This window comes from Panthera leo, chromosome D1, assembly GCF_018350215.1.
Source record: "Panthera leo isolate Ple1 chromosome D1, P.leo_Ple1_pat1.1, whole genome shotgun sequence".
NCBI lineage: Eukaryota > Metazoa > Chordata > Mammalia > Carnivora > Felidae > Panthera > Panthera leo.
The window spans coordinates 61,120,181-61,143,490 of NC_056688.1; the positions used below are offsets into that span (position 1 = coordinate 61,120,181).

Genomic DNA, 23,310 nt, shown 5'->3' on the forward strand with positions numbered 1-23,310 from the left:
CTTTCAAACCATATTTACTCAACAAAAATATATTATGTTAGATGTTGAATATATACTCATAGCCATCATGAAACTTAAGAAAGATTGGTGAAAAATATTACAAACTATTCATTAGGAATTGTATCAGTGTGCTATTGGGAAGTAGAGAATAAAAAATAAGCATATTGTCCATCAGCAAAGACCTCTCTGAAAGGGTAAATCTTAAATTTTGATCCCATTATGTTCTCCTTAAAACTGTGGTAAAATATTAGAGATTCAGTAACTATTGTTGAATAAGAAATCAATTCTCAGTATAAGAGACCTAAACCTAAAGTCTTTAGCTTCACTTTTAAAACTTTGAATCTTCAAGACACAATTTATTTGTCCGGTCATATTTCTCATGTCTCTAAGCCTTTGATACACTACATAACTTGATTTTTATAGTGGCTTACAGTCCTTGTTTTAGATTTTTACTTGTCTCGGTTCTTTTTTTCCAATGACAGTCTCTTGAAAGCCAAAGGCTTTCTGATAAACACATCTACTGACAACACTTCAATGAATCTTTGTATCATCCCCTAGTTAAAGTAATGTCTCTTTCACATTATACACATGTGACTGCATGTCTCCCATCATTCTTATCTTGATCTGCTTTGAAAGGATGCTTACTTGTGTCTATGTCCCATGATCCTCACAAGGGTAGGAGATCCTTGAAATAGAGGATATGTATAGTTTATATTTAATTCCTTCTTTAGCATAGTATTAATCACAGAATGAACTTAAAGAAATATTGATTAACTTATTTAAATCTTGCATGTGTCTGCAACTCATTTTTTATTATTGTGGTTATTTCATTACCTATGAGATGCCTTTCTCTTTTCTCCAGTAATGGTATGCAAGTTTGAGCAGAAAAAGAAAAAAAAAGAAGGGAATGAAAAGACAAATATTTGAACACAAGCTGGAAGGAATAAATTGGAGAAAAAGGCAGTGGAGACTAGAAAGAATGAAGGGAGGAATGCAACATATGTGGAAGATAGGACACATGGTCTGCTGAGTTAGAATGATGTTATATGAGTCCTTGCTTTGCACAGTGCTGTATTAATACTGTGCATGTTGGAAGAACATGTTTTCAATATGCACAGTATTAAGTTAATACAGCACTACGCAAAGCAAGGACTCCCTAGACTTCTATTTCTCTTTCTCTCCAAGTTATTTTCACTTGGTGATGAAAAGCTAAAGTCTTTAAATTACAGAAACAATGGTTGTTACAGATTTGAATTCTCAAAAGGTCATACCAATATTCTGGACACTTTGTTACTGGAGTGTGCAATTAATCACCAGAAAGAAACTGTGATTAACACTGGAAATGACCAGTCACATAAGAAGGAAAACCATGATGTGCAAGAGCATATAAGAGACTTTCATATATGATGCTAAGTCAATAAGTACAATGTATCTGCCATAGTGTCTAGACAAAATTATAAACCTATAAAATGTTTATTATCATTACTGTTGTTGTTGTTCTTATAGTTATAGTTAAAACCATTAGAATTACCAGTAGCATCAGTTCTATAAGATCATGGTAACTTTCATGTCAATGAAGCCTATCTGGCTTGTCATCTTTGAACCATTACTTACTACCAATCCTTTCTTAAAGCAATAACTGTATTGCAATGCCAAGATTCATACTCAAACCAGATGAAATAACTATGATTTTTCACTCTGTCTCTCTCTTTTTCCATTCCAGTCCAGTGTCAGAGGACAGAGTAAAAGATGACAATCTCTTCAAACCACACCAACCTTAGAGATATTTGGTATACCATGACTGGGATCCCAGGACTGGAATATGCACACATATGGATCTCCATTCCCATCTGTTTCATGTACATAGTTTCTGTTTTAGGCAACACCTTCTTATTATTCCTGATCTTCACTGAACGCAGTCTTCATGAACCCATGTACTTTTTCTTGTCCATGTTAGCCCTGGCAGATATCTTTCTCTCCACAGTCACCACACCAAAGATGCTAGCAATCTTCTGGTTCCAAGATGGGGGTATTTCTTTTGGTTGCTGTGTGTCCCAAATGTTTTTTCTCCACTTCATCTTTGTGGCAGAGTCTGCCATATTGCTGGCCATGGCATTTGACCGCTATGTAGCCATCTGCCATCCACTAAGATATACCACAATTCTAACCCCCTCAGTCATTGGAAAAATGGGCATTGCATCTGTGATCAGGAGTTTCTTCATCTGCTTCCCCTTGGTTTTTCTGGTTTATCGGCTTGCTTACTGTGGGAGGAATATTATTCATCACTCATATTGTGAACATATGGGCATTGCCAGGCTAGCCTGTGATAGCATCAAAATCAACATCTACTATGGGGTGATTGTGGCCCTATTTTCTACATGCCTGGATGTGGTGCTTATCATTGTCTCCTATGCCCTTATACTCTGTACTGTTTTTAGAATTCCTTCCCAAGATGCCCGACTCAAGACTCTGGGTACTTGTGGCTCCCATGTCTGTGTTATCCTGCTGTTCTATACTCCAGCCTTTTTTTCATTCTTTGCTCACCGATTTGGGGGCCACCATATACCACTCCATGTACATATCCCCCTTGCCAATCTTTATGTGGTGGTACCACCCACTCTCAATCCCATCATTTATGGAGTTAAGACCAAGAAAGTTCAGGAGAAGTTTGTCCATGTCTTTTCTGTGAGCAATAAATTCTGCTGATGTAGACTATCCAGCTCAATTTTTCATTTTTCTATGTAAATAATTGAAGAGTACTTAAAATTATATCAGACATCTTATATCATGCCAGCATTAGGGTAGAATGATAACAGTAAATTTTTGAGATAATTTTACATCATAATTAATTAATTAATTAATTGTTGCTTTTGTTCAGGACAGTATCAGACCAAGGGCATTTGAGATTCTGTGTAAATGTGAGTTCAGTTACAACAGACTTAAAACACAATAACTCAATAGTTATCTTCAATTTCATATTGATACAGAAAAACAGGAAAAGTAAAAACACAACCCACCCACTAAAAAAATAGAAAAAACAAATTGCTAAATCAACTTAACAGGTTTTCAGCCTATTTTCCCATATTATCTTTGTATTTCAGAGAAAATAATACTTATATATTTAGCATTGTGATCTATCAGTTGAGTAGTTGGGCTCTAGGTTCAAGATTTGAATTTTAGATGTCTCATCTTTATAAAGAGTATTTACCCTTTCTGGGCTTCTTTAGCTTTATATTGAGCTTAAAATATTTCATATTTTATAAGGTTGTTGAAAGTATTAAATAAGATGATTTACACAAAGCTTCTAAACTGTGCATAACACACATTGAAATATATCCCATATGTATGTGTATATATATATATATATATATATATATATGTATATATATATGAAATACCACAAAAATTCCTTTTGAAAACTATACATTTTTATTTTCTTCCACTAGAGCCTACTGTCATTAAATGCTTCTGTTAAAAAGTACCAGTAGAACATGGTAAGGAAGAAGGAGGTTTGACTGCAGAGGAAGTTCCTTTTAGAAACAAAAAAGGAGTAGCAGAACCCCTTCCAGCATGAGATGGGGGAGAGACACAGGTAGGAATGGAGAAAAAGGAAGATAAAGTCCAAGTTTCAGCTTCACATTCTCGGTATTCATTCAAAGTATCAGGGCATACAAAATAAAAAGATAGAAACCCAATGAATTTAGAGACGAAAGTGAAAAGCAGTGGAAGAGGAATACCTTATTTCCTACTTAAGTATCTGACGGAGATTTCTTAACAAATTGTCTCATGCCACATGGGAGAACAGCATTAGAGTGAAAATGACCATGTGGCATGTTCAGTCAGTGAACTGGTTTCCTCTCGTTCCACAGGAGCAACAGATGAATGTAGGAGTTCTTTACGGCACTGTGGGGAACACAAAGATCATGGTGAATGCTGACTCATGAAGTTGAAAAGGGAGAGGCTTTGGCTAAGGGAAAAGTGGCTCCATAGCCAAGAGCCATAGACACAAACGTTAGAGTCAGCAAAGTAAGAGAAAATGGGTCAGGTTTCAAGGCTTATTGATTAGATCCAACATTTCAGATGCCTCGCTAAGTGGGATCCAAGAGACAATAATCAAATTTCAGCAAAGGCTGCGGAAAGGATAGAGGCCTACACAGAGTGAGGAGGTAGGATAAGGTTCATTTAACAAGGCTCAGCTAAGTACACAGACATAGACAAGGGGCCCATCCAGTTCTCACATCCAGTCCCTCAGTGTTGTCTGGATTGTTGACTTCCCCTTGAAAACAGATGATAAGGGAATTGTGTGGGAGAATATCAATTTCAAATTGACAGAAAAGTTACTGACAGATTACATGATGCCACAGAAAGCATATTTCTTAAACTCAAAAACTTTAATTGACCTGTAAGTGGGAAGTTGGAGTTTCAGATAACCATTGGACTTTTTGAGTATAAAGTACAAAGCCTATTGCATAAGATTTTGTGTATCAAAACTGGCTGAGAAAAGAACAGCCTATTAAATAATTGTTTCAACTGGTAAATTGTTTGAAAACCTAAATTTACATTGATGTACTATTTAAAATTGTTAACCCATGTCATGAACATGACCGCCAACAAAAACAAGTTGAAAAATGGAGATATAAGTGTGATGTCAAGAGGAGCCAAGATGGTGGAACAGCATGGAAGTTTTTTGTGTGTCTTGCATCCATGAAATAAAGCCAGACCAACACTAAACCATCCTACACACCTAGAAAACTGATTGGAAGATTAACACAACAATCTGCACAACCTGAACCACAGGATTCAGCAGGTATATGGCAGGGAGAGGTGAACTTTGGGAGTGAGACGCTGGCGGCGGGCAGGGAGCCGCTTTTGCAGGCAGAGAGAGGACAGAGACTGGGGGAAGGGGGCAGAAGACGGGAAAAGCACCCCTCCCAAAAGCAGCTGGAGAGAAAGCAGAAAATTGGAAACAGCCACAAGGACTAAACTAAAAAGGGAGAAAGGAGAAAGGAGAGGGTTTAAATTCCATTCAGACTGTAAACAGGGGGCAGGCAGAGTCTGAAACCCTGCAGCTCGATATCTGGTGGTGCTCTGGTGAGAAGGGTGGAACCCCAGGAGCAGAGTGGGGTCCAGGAGGTTCTCGGACCACATGGGGAAAAGCAGTTCCACTGCTGGAAGGACATTTGGTGGAGACTGTTGAAGCCACTTGGTCCCAGCAGACCACAGAAAATGGCCACATTCACTGGTGCTGGAACAAGGTGGTTAAAGGTGAAGACTGGTGCCAGATGTGTGTTGTGATTTTTCCATAATCCCTGAAAATCTGCTAGTATGCTATCTTGTGAACTTTTTCTGGGGTGGGCTGCCACCTGGCTGCAGTCTTGGGCATCGGCAGCAGCAGGGTACAGCAAGCATTCCCGGGTGTAGCCGACATTCAGCCATTGCTCATTCAGCCATTGCTCAGTGAGACCCTGCAGAATGGGTCAAAGCCACAGTCCCTCAGAAGTAAGGGGCCAGGGAAAGCAGCCACATCTGAGACAAAACTGGGGAAAGAGGTGCTGCCTGGGGCTTGGTCATGGACAGTGAAGAAGTGGAGTGGACGAAAGCTGAAGACAGAGGACAGTGCACGATTGCTGAACTGGGAGAACTGAGTTCTGATACTAAAGACAGGATAGCTGGGTGACACCATTTTCAACACTCCCGGGCATGCGCATATGCACCTACAAGCACCGCAACAATCCACCCCAGTAGGCTAGCAGCACCATCTACTGGAGAACAGCTGTTACACTGAGTCCCCGCCCAACTGAGCCAACCTTGCTCTTGAAGACCACAAGTCTCACCGCCTACTTCGTTTATGAACTATAAAGCGCTACATAGTCTGACTTCTAGGAGAAAACAGTAATTTCAGTTGTATTTCAATCTCTTAGCAGGTCCATCTGTTCAATTTTCTATCTTTTTTTCCCCTTTTACACAACTTTTCTCTTTCTTGAATACAGAATGAGAAAAGTACATTTTTATTTTTAATTTTTATTAAAAATATATTTTTTTAATTTTTTCTACTATATTCTTTACTTTTGTGTAATTTTTTTTCAAATTCTATTTTACTCCCATCATCTCATTTCAGCCTAATTCAGTGTATTCATTTTTTCAAATTCTCAAATGATTTCATCCCCCCCCCTTTTTTTCCTCTACTCTGTCAAACCATTCTCAACATGCAGACCAAAACACACCTAGGATCTAGCATCATTTATTAGATTTGTGTGTGTGTGTGTGTGTGTGTGTGTGATTTTAATTTTTTAATTTTAATTTTTTTTAATTTTAATTTTTTAACTTTAATTTTTCTACCTCATTAATTCCTTTTCTCCCTTCAAAATGACAAAACGAAGGAATTCAACCCAAAAGGAAGAGCACGAAGAAATGAGAGCCAGGGATTTAACCAACACAGGTACATGCAAGATGTCTGAACCAGAATTTAAAATAACAAAAATAAGAATACAAGCTGGAGTTGAAAATAGATTAGAATCCCTTTCTGCAGAGATAAAAGAAGTAAAAAATAGCCAGAATGAAATTAAAAATGCTGTACCTGAGCTGCAATTATGGATGGATGCAGCAGCAGCAAGGATGCATGAGGCAAAACAGAGAATCAGAGATATAGAGGACAACCTTATAGAGAATAATGAAGGGGAAAAAAAGAGGGAGATTGAGGCAAAAGAGCACGATTTAAGAATTAGAGAAATCAGTGACTCATTCAAAAGGAACAACATCAGAATCATAGGGGTCCCAGAAGAGGAAGAGAGAGAAATAGGGGTAGAAGGGTTATGTGAGCAAATCATAGCAGAAAACTTTCCTAACCTGGGGAAAGACACAGACATCAAAATCCAGGAAGCACAGAGGACCCCCCCCCCCATGAGACTCAACAAAAACCGATCATCAACAAGGCATATCATAGTCAAATTCACAAAATACTCAGGCAAGGAGAGAATCATAAAAGCAACAAGGGGGGAAAAAAGTCCTTAACCTACAAGGGAAGACAGATCAGGTTTACAGCAGACCTATCCACAGAAACTTGGCAGGCCAGGAAGGAGTTGCAGGATATATTCAATGTGCTGAATCAGAAAAATATGCAGCCAAGAATTCTTTATCCAGCAAGGCTGTCATTCAAAAGAGGAAGAGAGATAAAATGTTTCCCAGACAAACAAAAATTAAAGGAGTTTGTGACCACTAAACCAGCCCTGCAAGAAAATTTAAGGGGGACTCTCTGAGGGGAGAAAGATGAAAATATTTTAAAAAATGAATAAATAAAGACCAAGAGCAACAAAGATTAGGAAGGATGAGAGAAAACCACCAGAAACTACAACCCCACAAGCATCATAAAGGCAATAAATCCATATCTTTCAGTACTCACTCTAAATGTCAATGGTCTCAATGCTCCAATCAAAAGACATAGGGTAACAGAATAGATAAGAAAACAAGACCCATCTATATGCTGTTTACAAGAGACCCACTTTAGAGCTAAAGACAGCTACAGATTGAAAATAAAGGGATGTAGAACCATCTATCAGGATAATTGTCAACAAAAGAAAGATGTAGTAGCCATACTTCTATCAGACAATCTAGAATTTAAAATAAAGACTGTATCAAGAGATGCAGAAGCGCATTATATCATAATCAAGGGGTCTATCCACCAAGAAGACCTAACAATTGTAAACATTTATGTGCCCAATGTGGAAGCACCCAAATATACAAATCAATTAATCACAAACATAAAAAAACTCATTGATAATAATACCATAATAGTAGGAGTCTTCAACACCCCACTCACAGCAATGGACAGATCATCTAACCAAAAAAACAACAAGAAAACAATGGCTTTGAATGACACACTGGACCAGATGGACTTAACAGGTATATTCAGAACATTTCATCCTAAAGCAGCAGAATATACATTCTTCTCCAGTGCACATTGAACATTCTCCAGAATAGAACATATACTGGGACACAAATCAGCCCTAAGTAAGTACAAAAAGATCGAGATCATACTATGCATATTTTCAGACCACAGCGCTATGAAACTCAAAATCAACCACAAGAAAAATTTGGAAAGGTAACAAATACTTGGAGACTAAAGAACATCTTACTAAAGAATGAATGGGCTAACCAAGCAGTGAAAGAGGAAATCAAAAAGTATATGGAAGTCACTGAAAATGATAACGCCACAACCCAAAACCTCTGGGACGCAGCAAAGGCAGTCATAACAGGAAAGTATATAGCAATCCAGGCCTTCCTAAAGAAGGAAGAAAGATCTCAGATATACCACCTAAACTTATGCCTTAAGGAGCTGGAAAAAAAATGGCAAATAAAACCCAAAACCAGCAGAAGACAGGAAATAATAAAGATTAGAGCAGAAATTAATGCTATGGAAACCAAAAAAACAGTAGAACAGATTAATGAAACCATAATCTGGTTCTTTGAAAGAATTAACAGAATTGATAAACCACTAGCCAGTTTGATCAAGAAGAAAAAGGAAAGGACCCAAATAAATAATATCAGGAATGAAAGACGAGAGATCACAACCAACACAGAAGAAATAAAAACAATAATAAGAGAATATTATGAGCAATCATATGCCATCAAAATGGGAAATCTGGAAGAAATGGAGAAATTCCTAGAAACATATACATTACCAAAATGGAAACAGGAAGAAATAGAAAATTTGAACAGACGCATAACCAGTAAGGAAATCAAATTAGTAATCAAAAATCTGCCAAAAAAATAAGAGTTCAGGGCCAGATGGCTTTCCAGGGGAATTCTACCAAACATTTAAGGAAGAGTTAACACCTATTCTCTTGAAACTGTTCCAAAAAATAGAAACGGAAGGAAGACTTCCAAACTCTTTCTATGAGGCCAGCATTACCTGGATTCCAAAACCAGACAGAGACCCCACTAAAAAGGAGAACAATAGACCAATTTCCCTGATGAACATGGATGCAAAAATCCTTAACAAGATATTAGCCAACTGGCTCCAACAATACATTAAAAAAATTATTCACCACGACCAAGTGGGATTTATACCTGGGATGCAGGGCTGGTTCAATATCTGCAAAACAATTAACGTGATTCATCACATCAATAAAAGAAAGGACAAGAACCATATGATCCTCTAAATAGACGCAGAGAAAGCATTTGACAAAATACAGCATCCTTTCTTCATAAAAACCCTCAAGAAAGTAGGGATAGAAGGAGCATACCTCGAGATGATAAAAGCCATAAACGACTGACCCAATGATAATATCATCCTCAATGGAGAAAAACTGAGAGCTTTCCCCCTAAAGTCAGGAACAAGACAGGGATGTCCACTCTCACCACTGTTATTCAACATAGTATTGGAAATCTTAGCCTCTGCAATCAGACAACACAAAGAAATAAAGGCATCCAAATCAGCCAGGAGGAGGTCAAATTTCACTCTTTGCAGATGACATGACACTCTATATGGAAAACCCAAAAGATTCTACAAAAAAACTTCTAGAATTGATTCATGAATTCAGCAAAGTTGAAGGCTATAAAATCAATGCACAGAAATCAGTTGCATTCCTATACACCAACAATGAAATGAAAGAAAGAGAAATCAAGGAATTGATCCCATTTACAGTTGCACACAAAAACATAAAATACCTAGGAATAAATCTAACCAAAGAGGTGAAAAATCTATACACTGAAAACTATAGAAAACTTATTAAAGAGATTGAAGAAGACAAAAAAAAAAAAATGGAAAAAGATTCCATGCTCCTGGATAGGAAGAACAAATATTGTTAAAATGTCGATACTACCCAAAGCAATCTACATATTCAATGCTATCCCTATCTAAATAACACCAGAATTTTTCACAGAGCTAGAACAAATAATCCTAAAATTTGTATGGAACCAGAAAAGACCCCGAATAGCCAAAGCGATCTTGAAAAAGAAAACCAAAGCAGGAGACACCACAATTCCAGACTTCAAGCTATACTACCAAGCTGTAATCATCAAGACAGTATGGTACTGGCACAAGAGCAGACACTCAGATCACTGGAACAGAATAGAGAACCCAGAAATGGACCTACAAATGTTTGGCCATCTAATCTTTGACAAAGCAGGAAAGAATATCCAGTGGAGTAAAGACACTCTCTTTAGCAAGTGGTGCTGGGGAAACTGGACAGCAATATGCAGATGAATGAACCTGGACCACTTTCTTACCCCATTCACAAAAATAAACTCAAAATGGATGAAAGACCTAAATGTGAGACAGGAAGCCATCAAAATCCTCGAGGAGAAAGCAGGCAAAAACCTCTTTGGTCTTGGCCATAGAAACTTCTTACTCAACATGTCTCCAGAGGCAAGGGAAACAAAAGCAAAAATGAACTAGTGAGACCTCATCAAAATAAAAAGCTTCTGCACAGTGAAGGAAACAATCAGCAAAACTAAAAGGCAACTGACAGAATGGGAGAAGATATTTTCAAGTGACATATCAGATAAAGGGTTAGTATCCAAATTCTACAAAGAACTTATCAAACTCAACACCCAAAAAACAAATAATCCAGTGAAGAAATGGGCAAAAGACATGAATAGACATTTCTCTAAGGAAGACATCCAGATGGCCAACCTACACATGAAAAAATGCTCAACATCACTCATCATCAGGGAAATACAAATCAAAACCACAATGAGATACCACCTTACATCTGTCAGAATGGCTCACATTAACAACTCAGGCAACAGCAGATGTTTGCGAGCATGCAGAGAAAGAGGATCTCTTTTGCATTGTTGGTGGGAATGCAAGCTGGTGCAGCCTCTCTGGAAAACAGTATGAAGATTCCTCAAAACCTTCAAGGTTTTGAAGATTCCTCAAAAACCTAAAAATAGAACTACCCTATGACCCAGCAATTGCACTACTAGGCATTTATCCACGGGATACAAGTGGGCTGTTTGGAAGGGACACATTCACCCCCATGTTTATAGCAGCACTATTAACAATAGCCAAAGTATGGAAAGGGCCCAAATGTCCATTGATGGATGGATGAATGGAGATACACACACACACACACACACACACACACACACACACACACTGGAGTATTACTCGGCAGTCAAAAAGAATGAAATCTTGCCATTTGCAACTATGTGGATGGAACTGGAGAGTATTACGCTAAGTGAAATTAGTCAGAGAAAGACAAAAATCTTATGATTTCACTCATATGAGTACTTTAAGAGACAAAATAGATGAACATAAGTGAAGGGAAACAAAAATAATATTAAAAACAGGGAGGGGGACAAAACAGAAGAGACTCATAAATATGGAGAATAAACTGAGGGTTACAGGAGGGGTTGGGGGAGGGAGGATGGGCTAAATGGGTAAGGGTCACTAAGGAATCTACTCCTGAAATCATTGTTGCACTATATGCTAACTAATTTGGATGTAAATTTAAAAAAAATAAAAAATAAAACAAGTTAAAAAAAATAAGTGTGATGTCAAATGAAATCGAAATAATAGAGGTAAAAGTGGTGTGAAACTATATCTCCCCACTGTTATCTTCTAGTAAGTTAAAATGCCTTTATTTATGTTGCTTATCTGCAAAATTGAATAATTATAGTCTACCCTGTAGATTGACTCTAAAGATCAATAATGAGAATGACTATGAAGGTAGTGTGTCCATGATGCCTAGCATAAAATAGGCATCTGGTAAATATAAACTAAATATTATTTTTATGGTGATGATTATGATAATGATTATTACTGTGATGAGTGTTGTATTATTCAACGTAAATATGCAAGCATCAAAAATAAAGTCTAACTTGGGGAAAATACATGTTCATAGTAGCTTTATTCAAAATCAAATCTGTAAAACACTAAAATGTCCATCTGCAAATAAATGAATAAACAGCTTATTATCTGTGATAAAATGGAATAAGAATCAACAATAAAAGTAAACTGTGCATACAGATAACAAGAGGGAATCTCAAGAGGATTTTTGCAAGTGAAAGAATCCAGACATAAAGATTACATTCTTTATCATTTAATTTACACGATCTTCTCTTAAAGACAAACTGAATGACAGATCAACTTAGTGATTTCCAGAACCTGGGGTTGTGGATAAAGAGTGAACACAAAGAGATAAAAGGGAATTTTTGTGAGTGACAGTAATATTCCACATCTTGATTGTGGTGGTTACATGACTAGAAGTATTTTTCAGAACTCATCAAACTTCACATGCACATCAAAACAGTGAATTACTATTTGTAAGTATACCTCAAAAAAACTTACCTTATATATATTAAGTAGATTGTATAAACACAATGGTAGCAACAATATTTTGGGGAAATGTACACATATCAACAGTCCAAATATGTACACTTTATTTGCCATCCATGATTTGCTTTGGTGATCTTTCTACTTTTATTATGAGATAAATATTTTTATGTTGGCTGCATAGCCATTTAGTAAACTTCATATTAAAAAGTACAGAAAGAAGATAAGAATAAAAATGTCATGTGATTTGAACTAAAACAAGAGAATATATCCAAATTCCATCACCTACTACTTCCATATCATTTAACTTTTATATGTTTTAAACTATTCATATATGTAACAAAAATAGTGTCTACCACAGGTTCTTGATGGTGAGATACCTTAGAAATATATTTATATCAGTTGGCCATAGTGACACTGTATGCTTTCCTTCTCTTTTTTTTTTTTAAATTTTTTTTAACGTTTATTTATTTTTGAGACAGAGAGAGACAGAGCATGAACGGGGGAGGGTCAGAGAGAGAGGGAGACACAGAATCTGAAACAGGCTCCAGGCTCTGAGCTGTCAGCACAGAGCCCGATGCAGGGCTCGAACCCACGGACCGCGAGATCATGACCTGAGCCGAAGTCGGACGCCCAACCGACTGAGCCACCCAGGCGCCCCTCTCTTTTTTTTTTTTTTAACTAGAACAGGAAATTTAAATGAGATATGGACTCATAGGAATCATTTTCAAATGATTTTCAAATGGTACTTGTTTTATATTATATGATTAAAGAAACTAATCACAAAAGTCTATTTCTACCCTGGTATTTACTATTTGTCAGTATCCCTAGTTCAGTTACTGATTGTAGGAAGGGAGTAGGGAAAGACTGTTTGGCTGGCAGATAACCTGACACCAAGGTTAGTTTTTTGCTGTTTGTCTCACTACTTTTTTACATGATCCAATTACATGACCATATATTTTACAGTGGCTAAACTGTATAGCAGGTAGAATGTCTAAATAATAAACAAGAATGTTGCCTAGAGTAGTGGAAGTGGACTAAGGTCATTGTTGATCCTTTAGTAATTACTTAAACTACTTAATAAGTAAAATTTATGTTTTCTGTAATGAGTGGATGCCAAACCATCTTCACTCAATTGGATATAGTGAGATATACATTTTAATAGTGAATCTGCCTTATTCATTAATATGATTCTCAGCCCATTTTATATATACTTTCCAATTTATAAAACTGATCACAATATAACCTATATCAGTTTCACTGACTTATGACGGTTGTGGGGAAAATGGAGAGGGAGTAACATAGAAAACATACAAATAGAAGTCATGAAATATATTTATAATTATTTACTCACCCTTCCCCTTTTGAGCTTCACTTGTGGACTTTTAAATAAATTTGCATTTGATCTCAAGACTTAAAATTTTTTGAAATTAAACAATCTCTGGACTCTTCTTCGTATTTGTTGGGTCTTGATACTGTAAATAATGGGGTTCATCAAGGGTGGGAAAAGGATATAGATGTTGCCCAGGAGGACATGTACCCATGGTGAGAGGTGTTTCCCAAAGCGATGCACCATAGTCAGACCAATGATTGGGATGTAGAAAACAGAAACAGCACAGATGTGAGATACACAGGTCTGCAAGGACTTGATTCTCTCTTCCCGTGATGCAATAGCTAAGACTGCATGCAAGATCATAATATAGGAGATAAGTATGAGTACTGCATCCAACAACAGGTTGCTAATTACCAGGGCAAGACCATAAATGCTGTTGAAACGGATGTCTGAACAGGCCATTCTAATTAAGTCTTGGTGCAGGCAGAAAGAGTGAGAAAGGATGTGGGGGCGGCAATAATTTAAGAACTTTAGACGAATGATGACTGGAGGTATGAGTAAAGAACTCCTACATAAGATTGTCACCCCAATTTTCATGATTTTGTCATTAGTTAGGATGGAAGAATAGCGTAGTGGGTTGCAAATGGCAATGTAACGGTCAAAAGCCATAGCAAGGAGGACAGAGGATTCCATGAAGGACAAACCATGGATGAAGTAGGACTGGGCAATGCAGGAATCTAGGCTGATCTCACGAACGAATCCCCACAGGATCCCCAGCACCGTGTACATGGTAGACAGCCCCATGCACAGGTCAGTGAGGGCCAGCATGGCCAGGAAGTAGAACATGGGCTGGTGCAGGCTGGGCTCTGTCCGGATCACATGCAGCACCATGCAGTTTCCCAGAAAAACTGTGACATAGATGGAGGAGAAAGGGATGGAGATCCAGAGATAGTGAACTTCTAGGCCAGGAAAACCAGTGAGAATAAATCTGGAACTATTAACATTAAAGATAGAGATAGGAGACATTAGTGGACGATTGAAAATATTTCTACAGAGATGTTACAATTAGATTAGTTTATGATCTCCTAACTTCCAGCAATGTTTGTCTGCCTTTGAGAAGAAAATAAAATACAATATAATACAATTTCCTTAAGTGTCGTAAACTCAGAAAAATAGAGACCTATTTCTGTATTCTATAAGGCAAAAATCCATTGTCTAGTCATAGCTTTTCCAGGACTAGTGACTAGGTGTGTCAAGAGATCAGGGGGTTTTATGCAGAAGCAATGATGTTTCTGGGTCCATGGGGTTTGGATTTGGGCTGGACTTGTGGGACTCTCTGTTTATTCCTGAAGGAAGATAACATGTGACCTGTGTGTACTGTTGCCATGGTTGTCATTATCCTCAGTAAAATGTGAAATGCATTGCTAAATTTTTCTCTTGGTTACCACAACTATTTCTTTCTCTACCCCCAAGGGGCCATAAGATCCCAGAGGAAGTAGACTGAGTAAAGTAATCTGACTTTGCGGGAACATTACAATTTAGCCAAGAGAAACCTAACAAACTAAGGGGAATCAGAACTTTTTTTGCACATTCTAAATTGTTAAAAAAAAGATTTCTCCTTTTTCTGACCTTCACAATGTTTTTATCTCTTATTTTTTATATAACATAAATGATATTTTAAACTGTAAAGTACAAAACCAATACTTTCTGTCAGGTAATAACTTGGAAGAGAATAGTTAAATCATATGGTACATATTTGTTTAACTTTTGACAATATTTGTCAGTGTGTCTTCCAGGCAACTGTACCATTTGACTCTCGGACCAGGAGTGTATGAGAATTATAGTGCCTCTATATCTAAGCCAATACTTTGTACGGTCAGATTTTTATTTGTTTTCTTTTGTTTTGCTATATTAGTAGATGTGTAGTGATATATCATTTTGGTTTATCATTTGGTTTATCCTTTATCATATTTTTTTGCATCTTTTCTCATGATTATTTGTTATATATACTTCTTGGTGAAGTGCTTCTTCAAATAATTTTCCCTTTGTGATCAAGTTCTGTTCTTATTGAGTTTGGAGAGTTCTTTACACATTTAAATTACAAAATCCTTCACAGATACATGATTTGCAACTAGTTATTTTCAGGTTGTTAATTGTCCTTTATTTCTCTTAACAGTGACTTTTACAAAACAAAGTTTTGCAAGAGTAGCAGAATTTTTTTTTTTTTTTTTAGTGTTGACAGACTCCAATTTATATGTGTTTTTTTCCTTTAAGGAATATGCTCTTGTTATTATATCTACAAACCGTCAAATCCAGGTCATGACATTTTCTCATGTTTTCTCCTAGAAGTTTTACATTTAACTTTTGGTTCTATAATCCATTTTAAGTTAATTTTTATACATGGTATCGAGTTTATTTTTATCTTTCAGCACTTCCACTTTGGAAAAGATTATCCTTTCTTGATTGGTTTATCTTTGAACTTTTGCCAAAAGTCACTTGAATATGTGGTTTATCTGACCTCTCTATTCTGGTATTAATCTATGTGTTTATCCTTTTAAACACCACACTACTGTGATTATTATGGCTTTATAAAAGTCTTAAATCCAGCAAAGTCCTCCAAATTTGTTCCGGCTACTATATAATTCCTTTACCTATACATGTAAATATTGCAATACACTTGTAAATATGTGCATAAAACTTTCCAAGATATTGATTGAGATTATGTTGAACCAAATATAAAACTGGGGATATTTGTCATGTCTTCCAATCCATGAAAATGAAATATATTTAAATTTGTGTATTTTTTTTATTTTTCCCATTACTATTATGAAGTTTTAATTCTAACATTTTGAGTGATTTTTTTTTCAGATTTAATGCCAAATATTTGATTTGGGTGATGCAGTTATAATGACATTATTTTATTTTTTTTTTTAATTTCAAAGTTAGATTGTTAGACTTCTGCTTTCTGTTCTGACATGTAAAGGCTTTGGAAGTTATCACTCCCATTTTTATAGCAACAACAATAAAAACAAAACAAACTGAAAACTGAAGGGTATGCTTCCTTTTTGTTTCAGATTTTATATTGTAAAAAACTGTCCTTTTCCTGGGGTATTTGGTGCCATATTTTAAACATTTTTGTTGCTTTGGGTGCCAATTTCACTTTTTGAAATGGCCTCCAAGCATAGTACTGAAGTAAGGTCTTGTGTTCCTAAGTGCAAGGCTGTGATGTCCCTATCTTGCAGAGAAAATACATGTGCGACATAAGCTTCCTTCAGACATGATTTGCAATGCTGTTGTACGTGAGTTCAATGTTGATGAATCAACAATATGGTACTTCCAGAAAAAAGAAAAGAAATTCCCTGATGTGTCTGTATTATTGAGAAAGGGCTAAAGTAATGTGTGTAATGCATGGTGAAACAGGGGAAACAATGAAAAAGCAGCCACATTTGTGGATTCAGGAGATGACAGCCGACAAAAACTGCATAGCGGCGATCGTTGTGAGATTTAGAAATTTAGGTTTAGGAAAATGTTAACCCCACTCAGCTAGCACTGGCTGGCTTGTGTGCTTAAATGGCAACATGGCATGAAGAATGTGCAACTTCAGGCAGCGCAGAGACAACAGTTCAGGAAACTGTAGAAGAAAGTTAAAACATCTCATAAATGTTCTGCAGGTAAAGGGTTTTGTGCCTGAACAGGTTTTCAACACTGATGAGACTGGCTTGTTTCACAGAGACACTGATAAGGGAACAATTTTTAAGAGAGAACAGAATAAGTGAACCTATATAATACCACAGTGTTTCTGTTAAATCTATTAAATGCAAAACGCTGTTATACTCAAAAAACGTTGTGACTAAGGGTTACTTTTTTCTTTACCTTTTATTTTTCTTGGCAGCAATAGTTCAGTACTCATTAATTCAGTGTTTGTGGCAACTTTATAACCATGAAAAAAGAATTAACTTGTAAGTGTGCATTAAGGATTTCAATATATATAGAGAAATACATATAGATGCAAAACCCAGCTCAATTCTCTGAGAGAGCCTGGAAACAGTGATTCCTCAATAGATATGACCCATTTGGGGAGCCTGGGTGGCTCAGTTGGGTAAATGTCTGACTTCAGCTCAGGTCATGATCTCACAGTTTGTGAGTTCGAGCCCCACATCAGGCTCTGTGCCGACAGCTTAGAGCCTGGAGCCTGCTTCGGATTCTGTCTCTCTCTCTGCTCCTCCCCCATTCATGCTCTATCTCTCTCTGTCTCTCAAAAATAAATAAACATTAAAAAAAAAGAAAATAGATATGACCCATCTAGCATGTAATTCTTAAACTTCTAGGTACTAATCTGTATGAAAAGGGGATCTGGGGGTGCCTGGATGATTCAGTCAGTTAAGCATCCATCTCTTAATTTTGACTCCAGTCATGATCTCATGGTTGGTGAGATCAAGGCCCACAGCTCTGTGCTGACAGTGCAGAGCCTGCCTGGGATTTTCTTTCTCTTACTTTCTCTCTTCCACTCCCCTGCTTGCTCTCTCTCTCTCTCTCTCTCTCTCAAATACACGTTAAAAAAAAAAGAAAGAAAAAAAGTGGGCACCTGGGTAGCTCAGTTGGTTAAGCTTCTGACTTTGGCTCAGATTACAATCTTGCCATCCGTGGGTTTGAGCCCTGCATCGGGCTCTGTGCTGACAGCTAGGAGCCTAGAGCCTGCTTTGGATTCTGTCTCTCTCTCTCTCTCTCTCTCTCTCTCTGTCTGTCCCCCACTTGCACTCTATCTCTCAAAAATAATCATTAAAAACAAAAAAGAAAGAAAAGGGGATTTAGCTTTCTGTGAAAATGGATGTTTATAGGGCCATGGTAGTGAAAGTACACTGAATATACCAATTGTACCAAACATAATTGTACCAAAAATTAAGAAGTGCTAAAATATGTGTAAAAAAGATACAAAAGCCAAATTATGGTGCTTTCACTGACTAAATCTGGAATATAAATTGAATATTAAAAATGATAGTGACTGATAATTACCTATTGAATAAAATATAAAACAATGACTATAAGACATTTATATAGTCTCAAATACTCTCCTACAAAATACTTATTAAAAGTGAATGGAATGGATCACCTGGGTGGCTCAGTCAGTTACGTGCCTAGCTCTTCATTTCAGCTCAGGTCATGATCTCAGGGTTTGTGAGTTCAAGCCCTGGGTCAGGCTCCACACTGACAGTGCAGAGCCTGCTTGAGGTTCTCTCTGGCCCTTTCTCTGGCCCTCCTCTGCTTGTGCTCTCACTTGTTCTCTTTCTCTCTCTCTCTCTCTCTCTCTCTCTCTCTCTCTCTCCCCCTCTTTCTCTTTCAAAATAAATAAATAAACTTAAAAAATAAAGGGGAAAGGAAATATATATTAATTTATAGTAATGAATCCTGGAAGACCTTACTTTAAAAAATAATTGATCATCATCAGTGTTTGGACAAATTCAAACCACACACAGCCTGAACATATGCATGAAAAGAATAAAACCTCATCTTCATTACATTCCTATATAATTTGAATCTAACCATGAGTATGAATCAAACACACTCAGATGAGAAGCATTCTATAATGACTTGTAACTTTCAAAAGTTTAAGAGTTATGCAAATCAAGGAAAATCTAAAGAAATTTCACAGGGAATAAAAGTAAAAATATAAGAATACTAATACACACATGATTCTGAACTGCATTTTATTTTACTATCAACTACATTGATGGTACAATTTGAGAAAGTTTATCTGGGGTCTGATAATTTGATGACAGCAATATGGCAGCATTGCCATAATTTCATGATGATGATTATATTATGGTTATGTAGAAGAATGACCTTCATTGTAGAAAACAATGGACTTTGGGTAGAAAATCTATCATTAAATCATTTGCAAAAATGCTCTTTACGCTCTACTCAAAACTTTTCCCCAAGGAAAAAAATTGAAAATATCTCAAAAGAAAAAATTAAATTTGAATGAAGTAGCTACCTATAATTTAACATACAGCACCAGTGAATAATACAAATATGAGGAGGAGAAAATATTTCAAGTATTTCATACATGAATGCAGAATTAACCTTATATTACTGACACATAAGTAAATATTTTAGCAATATGTTTTGTGTCATTTTTGAAGCACTTTTCCCTAACATTTTTATATATGGTTCTTTATATTATACCTGTCAAAAAGTAGCTCAGGGGCTCAGAAAGGGAGACATGTTTACCGAGGAATTTAGTGAACAGTGAAAGTGACATTTAGGGAAAAACAATGAATAAGTCAAATGTAAGCCTTATGGAAATATTTTAGTTGATTTCAGACTGAAACTGAGACTAAAAATTCCTCAGAATTCTGATATGATCTTTTCCCCTTGGGTGTTTACTTCTTGCCTCCTTCTGAGTGGGTATTAGATTTTCAGTTGACACACTGAGTCCCCTTCCCTCCAAGATAGAAAAGATCTGTGGACTCCGGGAAACACTACCAGTTGTCCTTTCCTCTCAATTCCAAGGAACTGCTAACCTGCAGTGACCAAGTGGAATCTTCCACTTGCATCAGCCACCAAGAGGGAAGAGTGCCTCCCAGGAGCCTGGGTCTACCCGGTCCACACAATCCTCTCATTCCTTCCTCATAAACCGGAGCCTTCTGACTCCTTGTGCCACAAGCACTGGCCACAGGACAGCGTGCAGAGGCTTCCTCGGGACAGCAGAGCAGGAGCAGCCTTATCCTCTCAATGGTTTTGCCACTGTCACCTGCTGTGTGTCCTGTAAGCAGCTCAGAGGGACTAAAAGCAAATGAAGGGCATGATCTGATTTGCCCACAAAGGTCAGGACACTGATTTGCTCCCATAACCTGAGACCTGATACCAAGGAGCTTCCCTGTGAGACCGTCCTGTGCTGTAACTCCTCCCAGAGAGGGGGCTTCCCTGGCGTCTACATTAGCTTGACCTGTGCTACAGTGTGAGGACCTGTGTTAGACTCAACTGCCACCACACAGCAGACAGTTTGACAAAACTGTCAGTAAATAGTGATCTCATCTTGAACATTACCTTCAAATAATCATGCCTGCTTCTTCTGCTTCCATTATCAATACCTCAATATTCATTCTCAAGGGGTTCCCTGGCCTGGACCAGTACTATCCCTGGTTTTCCATTCCCTTCTCCTCCATCTATACCTTGGTTTTTCTGGGAAACTGCATGGTGCTGCATGTGATCCGGACAGAGCCCAGCCTGCACCAGCCCATGTTCTACTTCCTGGCCATGCTGGCCCTCACTGACCTGTGCATGGGGCTGTCCACAGTGCACACGGTGCTGGGGGTCCTGTGGGGGCTCAACCAAGAAGTTAGTCGAGATGCTTGCATTGCCCAAACTTACTTTATCCATGGTCTGTCCTTCATAGAGTCTGGGGTCCTTCTTGCCATGGCCTTTGATCGCTTCACTGCAATCTGCAATCCTCTGAGATACACATCCCTCCTGACTAACAGTAGAGTCATTCACTTCATGGTGGCCATTTTGATGAGGGCAGCTTTGTCCATTCTCCCCGTCATCATTCGCCTGAAGTTCTTCCATTACTGCCGCCCTCACATCCTCTCCCACTCTTTCTGCCTGCACCAGGACCTGCTCCGGCTTGCCTGCTCTGACATCCGCTTCAACAGCCTCTATGCCCTGGCTCTGGTGATCTGTACCTTGTTGTTAGACGCTGTGCTTATTCTCATCTCCTACGTTTTCATCTTGCACACAGTGCTGGCAATTGCATCCCGCGAGGAGAGGCTCAAGTCCTTGCAGACCTGTGTGTCCCACATCTGTGCTGTCCTGGTCTTTTACATCCCCATCATTGGCCTCACCATGGTGCACCGCTTTGGAAAGCATCTTTCCCCTTCGGTTCATGTCCTCATGGGCAATATCTATATTCTCTTTCCACCCCTGATGAATCCAATCATCTACAGTGTAAAGACCCAGCAGATCCGAAGCAGGATGAAGAAGTGGTGTTCCCTGAAAATGTAGTAAAACCCTTGGGTTTGATCAGCAAGAATATTTTAAGGTCAGAAGAGTAATGCTACTTCCCATGTGTGCAACAACTTACAATTTGAATAACTTATTGGAGGGTTTGTTCTTTTATGAGGTCTTGGATATTAAGGTACTTAAGAGATGTTCTAATTCAAGAGAGAAAATAGAACTAACTTTTTCCAATACACATTCCAGAAAAGATTTCTGAATGTCTGCTATAGGATAATCATGGCCATTATAGATGTAATAATAAGTGTCTTTGCATTTTGTTGACATGTTCTTGAAGCATGTTTGTCATATGAAAATTGTGACCCTCAGTTCAACAATATTTTCATTCCACTTAGACACACCACTGTCTAAAATTTTGGAAACATGCCTATTTAGATTATTTAATTACTTGGGACTTCTATCAAAATATATAATATTGTGTAATTGGACTTGTTTTAATCCTAAAGGTGAAGTGCGGAACATATGAATCTACTATGCTAAGCCTTCCCCCACTTTTATTACTTTTTCCCCATTAGTGGTAATGCAAGTCTATTACAGGAATTTTGAAATAAAGAGATATCCCATCCCTCTATTCCAAAGACTTTATTCTTACTTCTTTCCATGCTATAAAGATGTGACTTTATTCCACATTAAATGTTCATTCTTCATTTTTTCACTAAATATAATGTCAAGAGACTCTGGCTGAGAGCACCTGGCAGTACCCTCCTTGTGATGAAGACTGGGATAAAGATCTGTGGGAACAGACCAGCAAGCACCCCATTTGTCTGGGGTACAACCAACTACCATGGCAACAATGGCCCTGCAAGCAACATAGTTACGGAACATAAGAATAACCTGTCTTCAGGCATGCGTGTTCCCAAGTCTCTGCCATATGTTCTGCCATGGAAAAACAATGGGGAATGCACGGTAACTGAATATCTATCTCATCAAATGCCAGATCCTAGAAGACTCTTGCTTCTTCCTGCTACCAGTGGGTTCTTCATTTTTTTTTCTCCTAGTCTAATTATAGAAAGATAAACTGTGACTTTCAAACTGACAAGTACCTTTTGCTTTTTTCCTCCCTGCTTTGAGTCTCATTTCATTTGATGCAGGAAAGAACCTTCAAACTCAGAAGAACTGCTTCAAATAAAGCATCAACATAGATTTAAAAAAAAGTGGACAAAAGTAGAATGAAACCCATTGCTGGAGGTTGACCTAACACATTTCAGGGTTTCGAGACACCTGAGTGGCTCACTCAGTTAAGCGTTTGACTCTTGATATCAGCTCAGGTCACAATCTCACATCTCACGGATGTCGAGCCCCACATCAGGCTCCACACCAAGCACAGAGCCTGCTTGGCATTCTCTCTCTCTATCTCTCTCTGCCACTCTCTTGCTCTCTCTCAAAATAAATAAATAAACATTTTAAAAGAACACTTCAAAGCATAAGAGACTGTTAAAAACTGAGAACAAACTGAGGGTTGATGGGGGGTGGGAGGGAGGGGAGGGTGGGTGATGGGTATTGAGGGCACCTTTTGGGATGAGCACTGAGTGTTGTATGGAAACCAATTTGACAATAAATTTCATATATTAAAAAAATAAAAAATAAAAAAAGTAAAAGAACACTTCAGGTTTTCAATATTTGTTACTGGACCCCTAAAACCTGGTTCTTGAGTCTCAGTGTCATAGAAATGAACACTGAAAGGGAG

The 23,310-nt window shown here is 37.7% G+C and overlaps 3 protein-coding genes across 3 annotated transcripts; 2 read left to right on the top strand and 1 right to left on the bottom strand.

Annotated features, from left to right (window-relative positions):
- Positions 1 to 1,749: 1,749 nt before the first annotated feature.
- Positions 1,750 to 2,706, top strand: LOC122200308 (olfactory receptor 52Z1-like). Its single transcript, XM_042905849.1, has one exon. The coding sequence runs from the start codon at positions 1,750 to 1,752 to the stop codon at positions 2,704 to 2,706; it is 957 nt and encodes a 318-aa protein (XP_042761783.1).
- Positions 2,707 to 13,691: 10,985 nt separating this feature from the next.
- LOC122201009 (olfactory receptor 51V1-like) lies at positions 13,692 to 14,636 on the bottom strand. Its single transcript, XM_042906838.1, has one exon. It carries the CDS (start codon positions 14,634 to 14,636, stop codon positions 13,692 to 13,694), a length of 945 nt encoding a protein of 314 aa, XP_042762772.1.
- Positions 14,637 to 20,669: 6,033 nt separating this feature from the next.
- Positions 20,670 to 21,611, top strand: LOC122200877 (olfactory receptor 51V1-like). The gene has a single exon (XM_042906660.1). It carries the CDS (start codon positions 20,670 to 20,672, stop codon positions 21,609 to 21,611), a length of 942 nt encoding a protein of 313 aa, XP_042762594.1.
- The last annotated feature ends 1,699 nt before the right edge of the window (positions 21,612 to 23,310 follow it).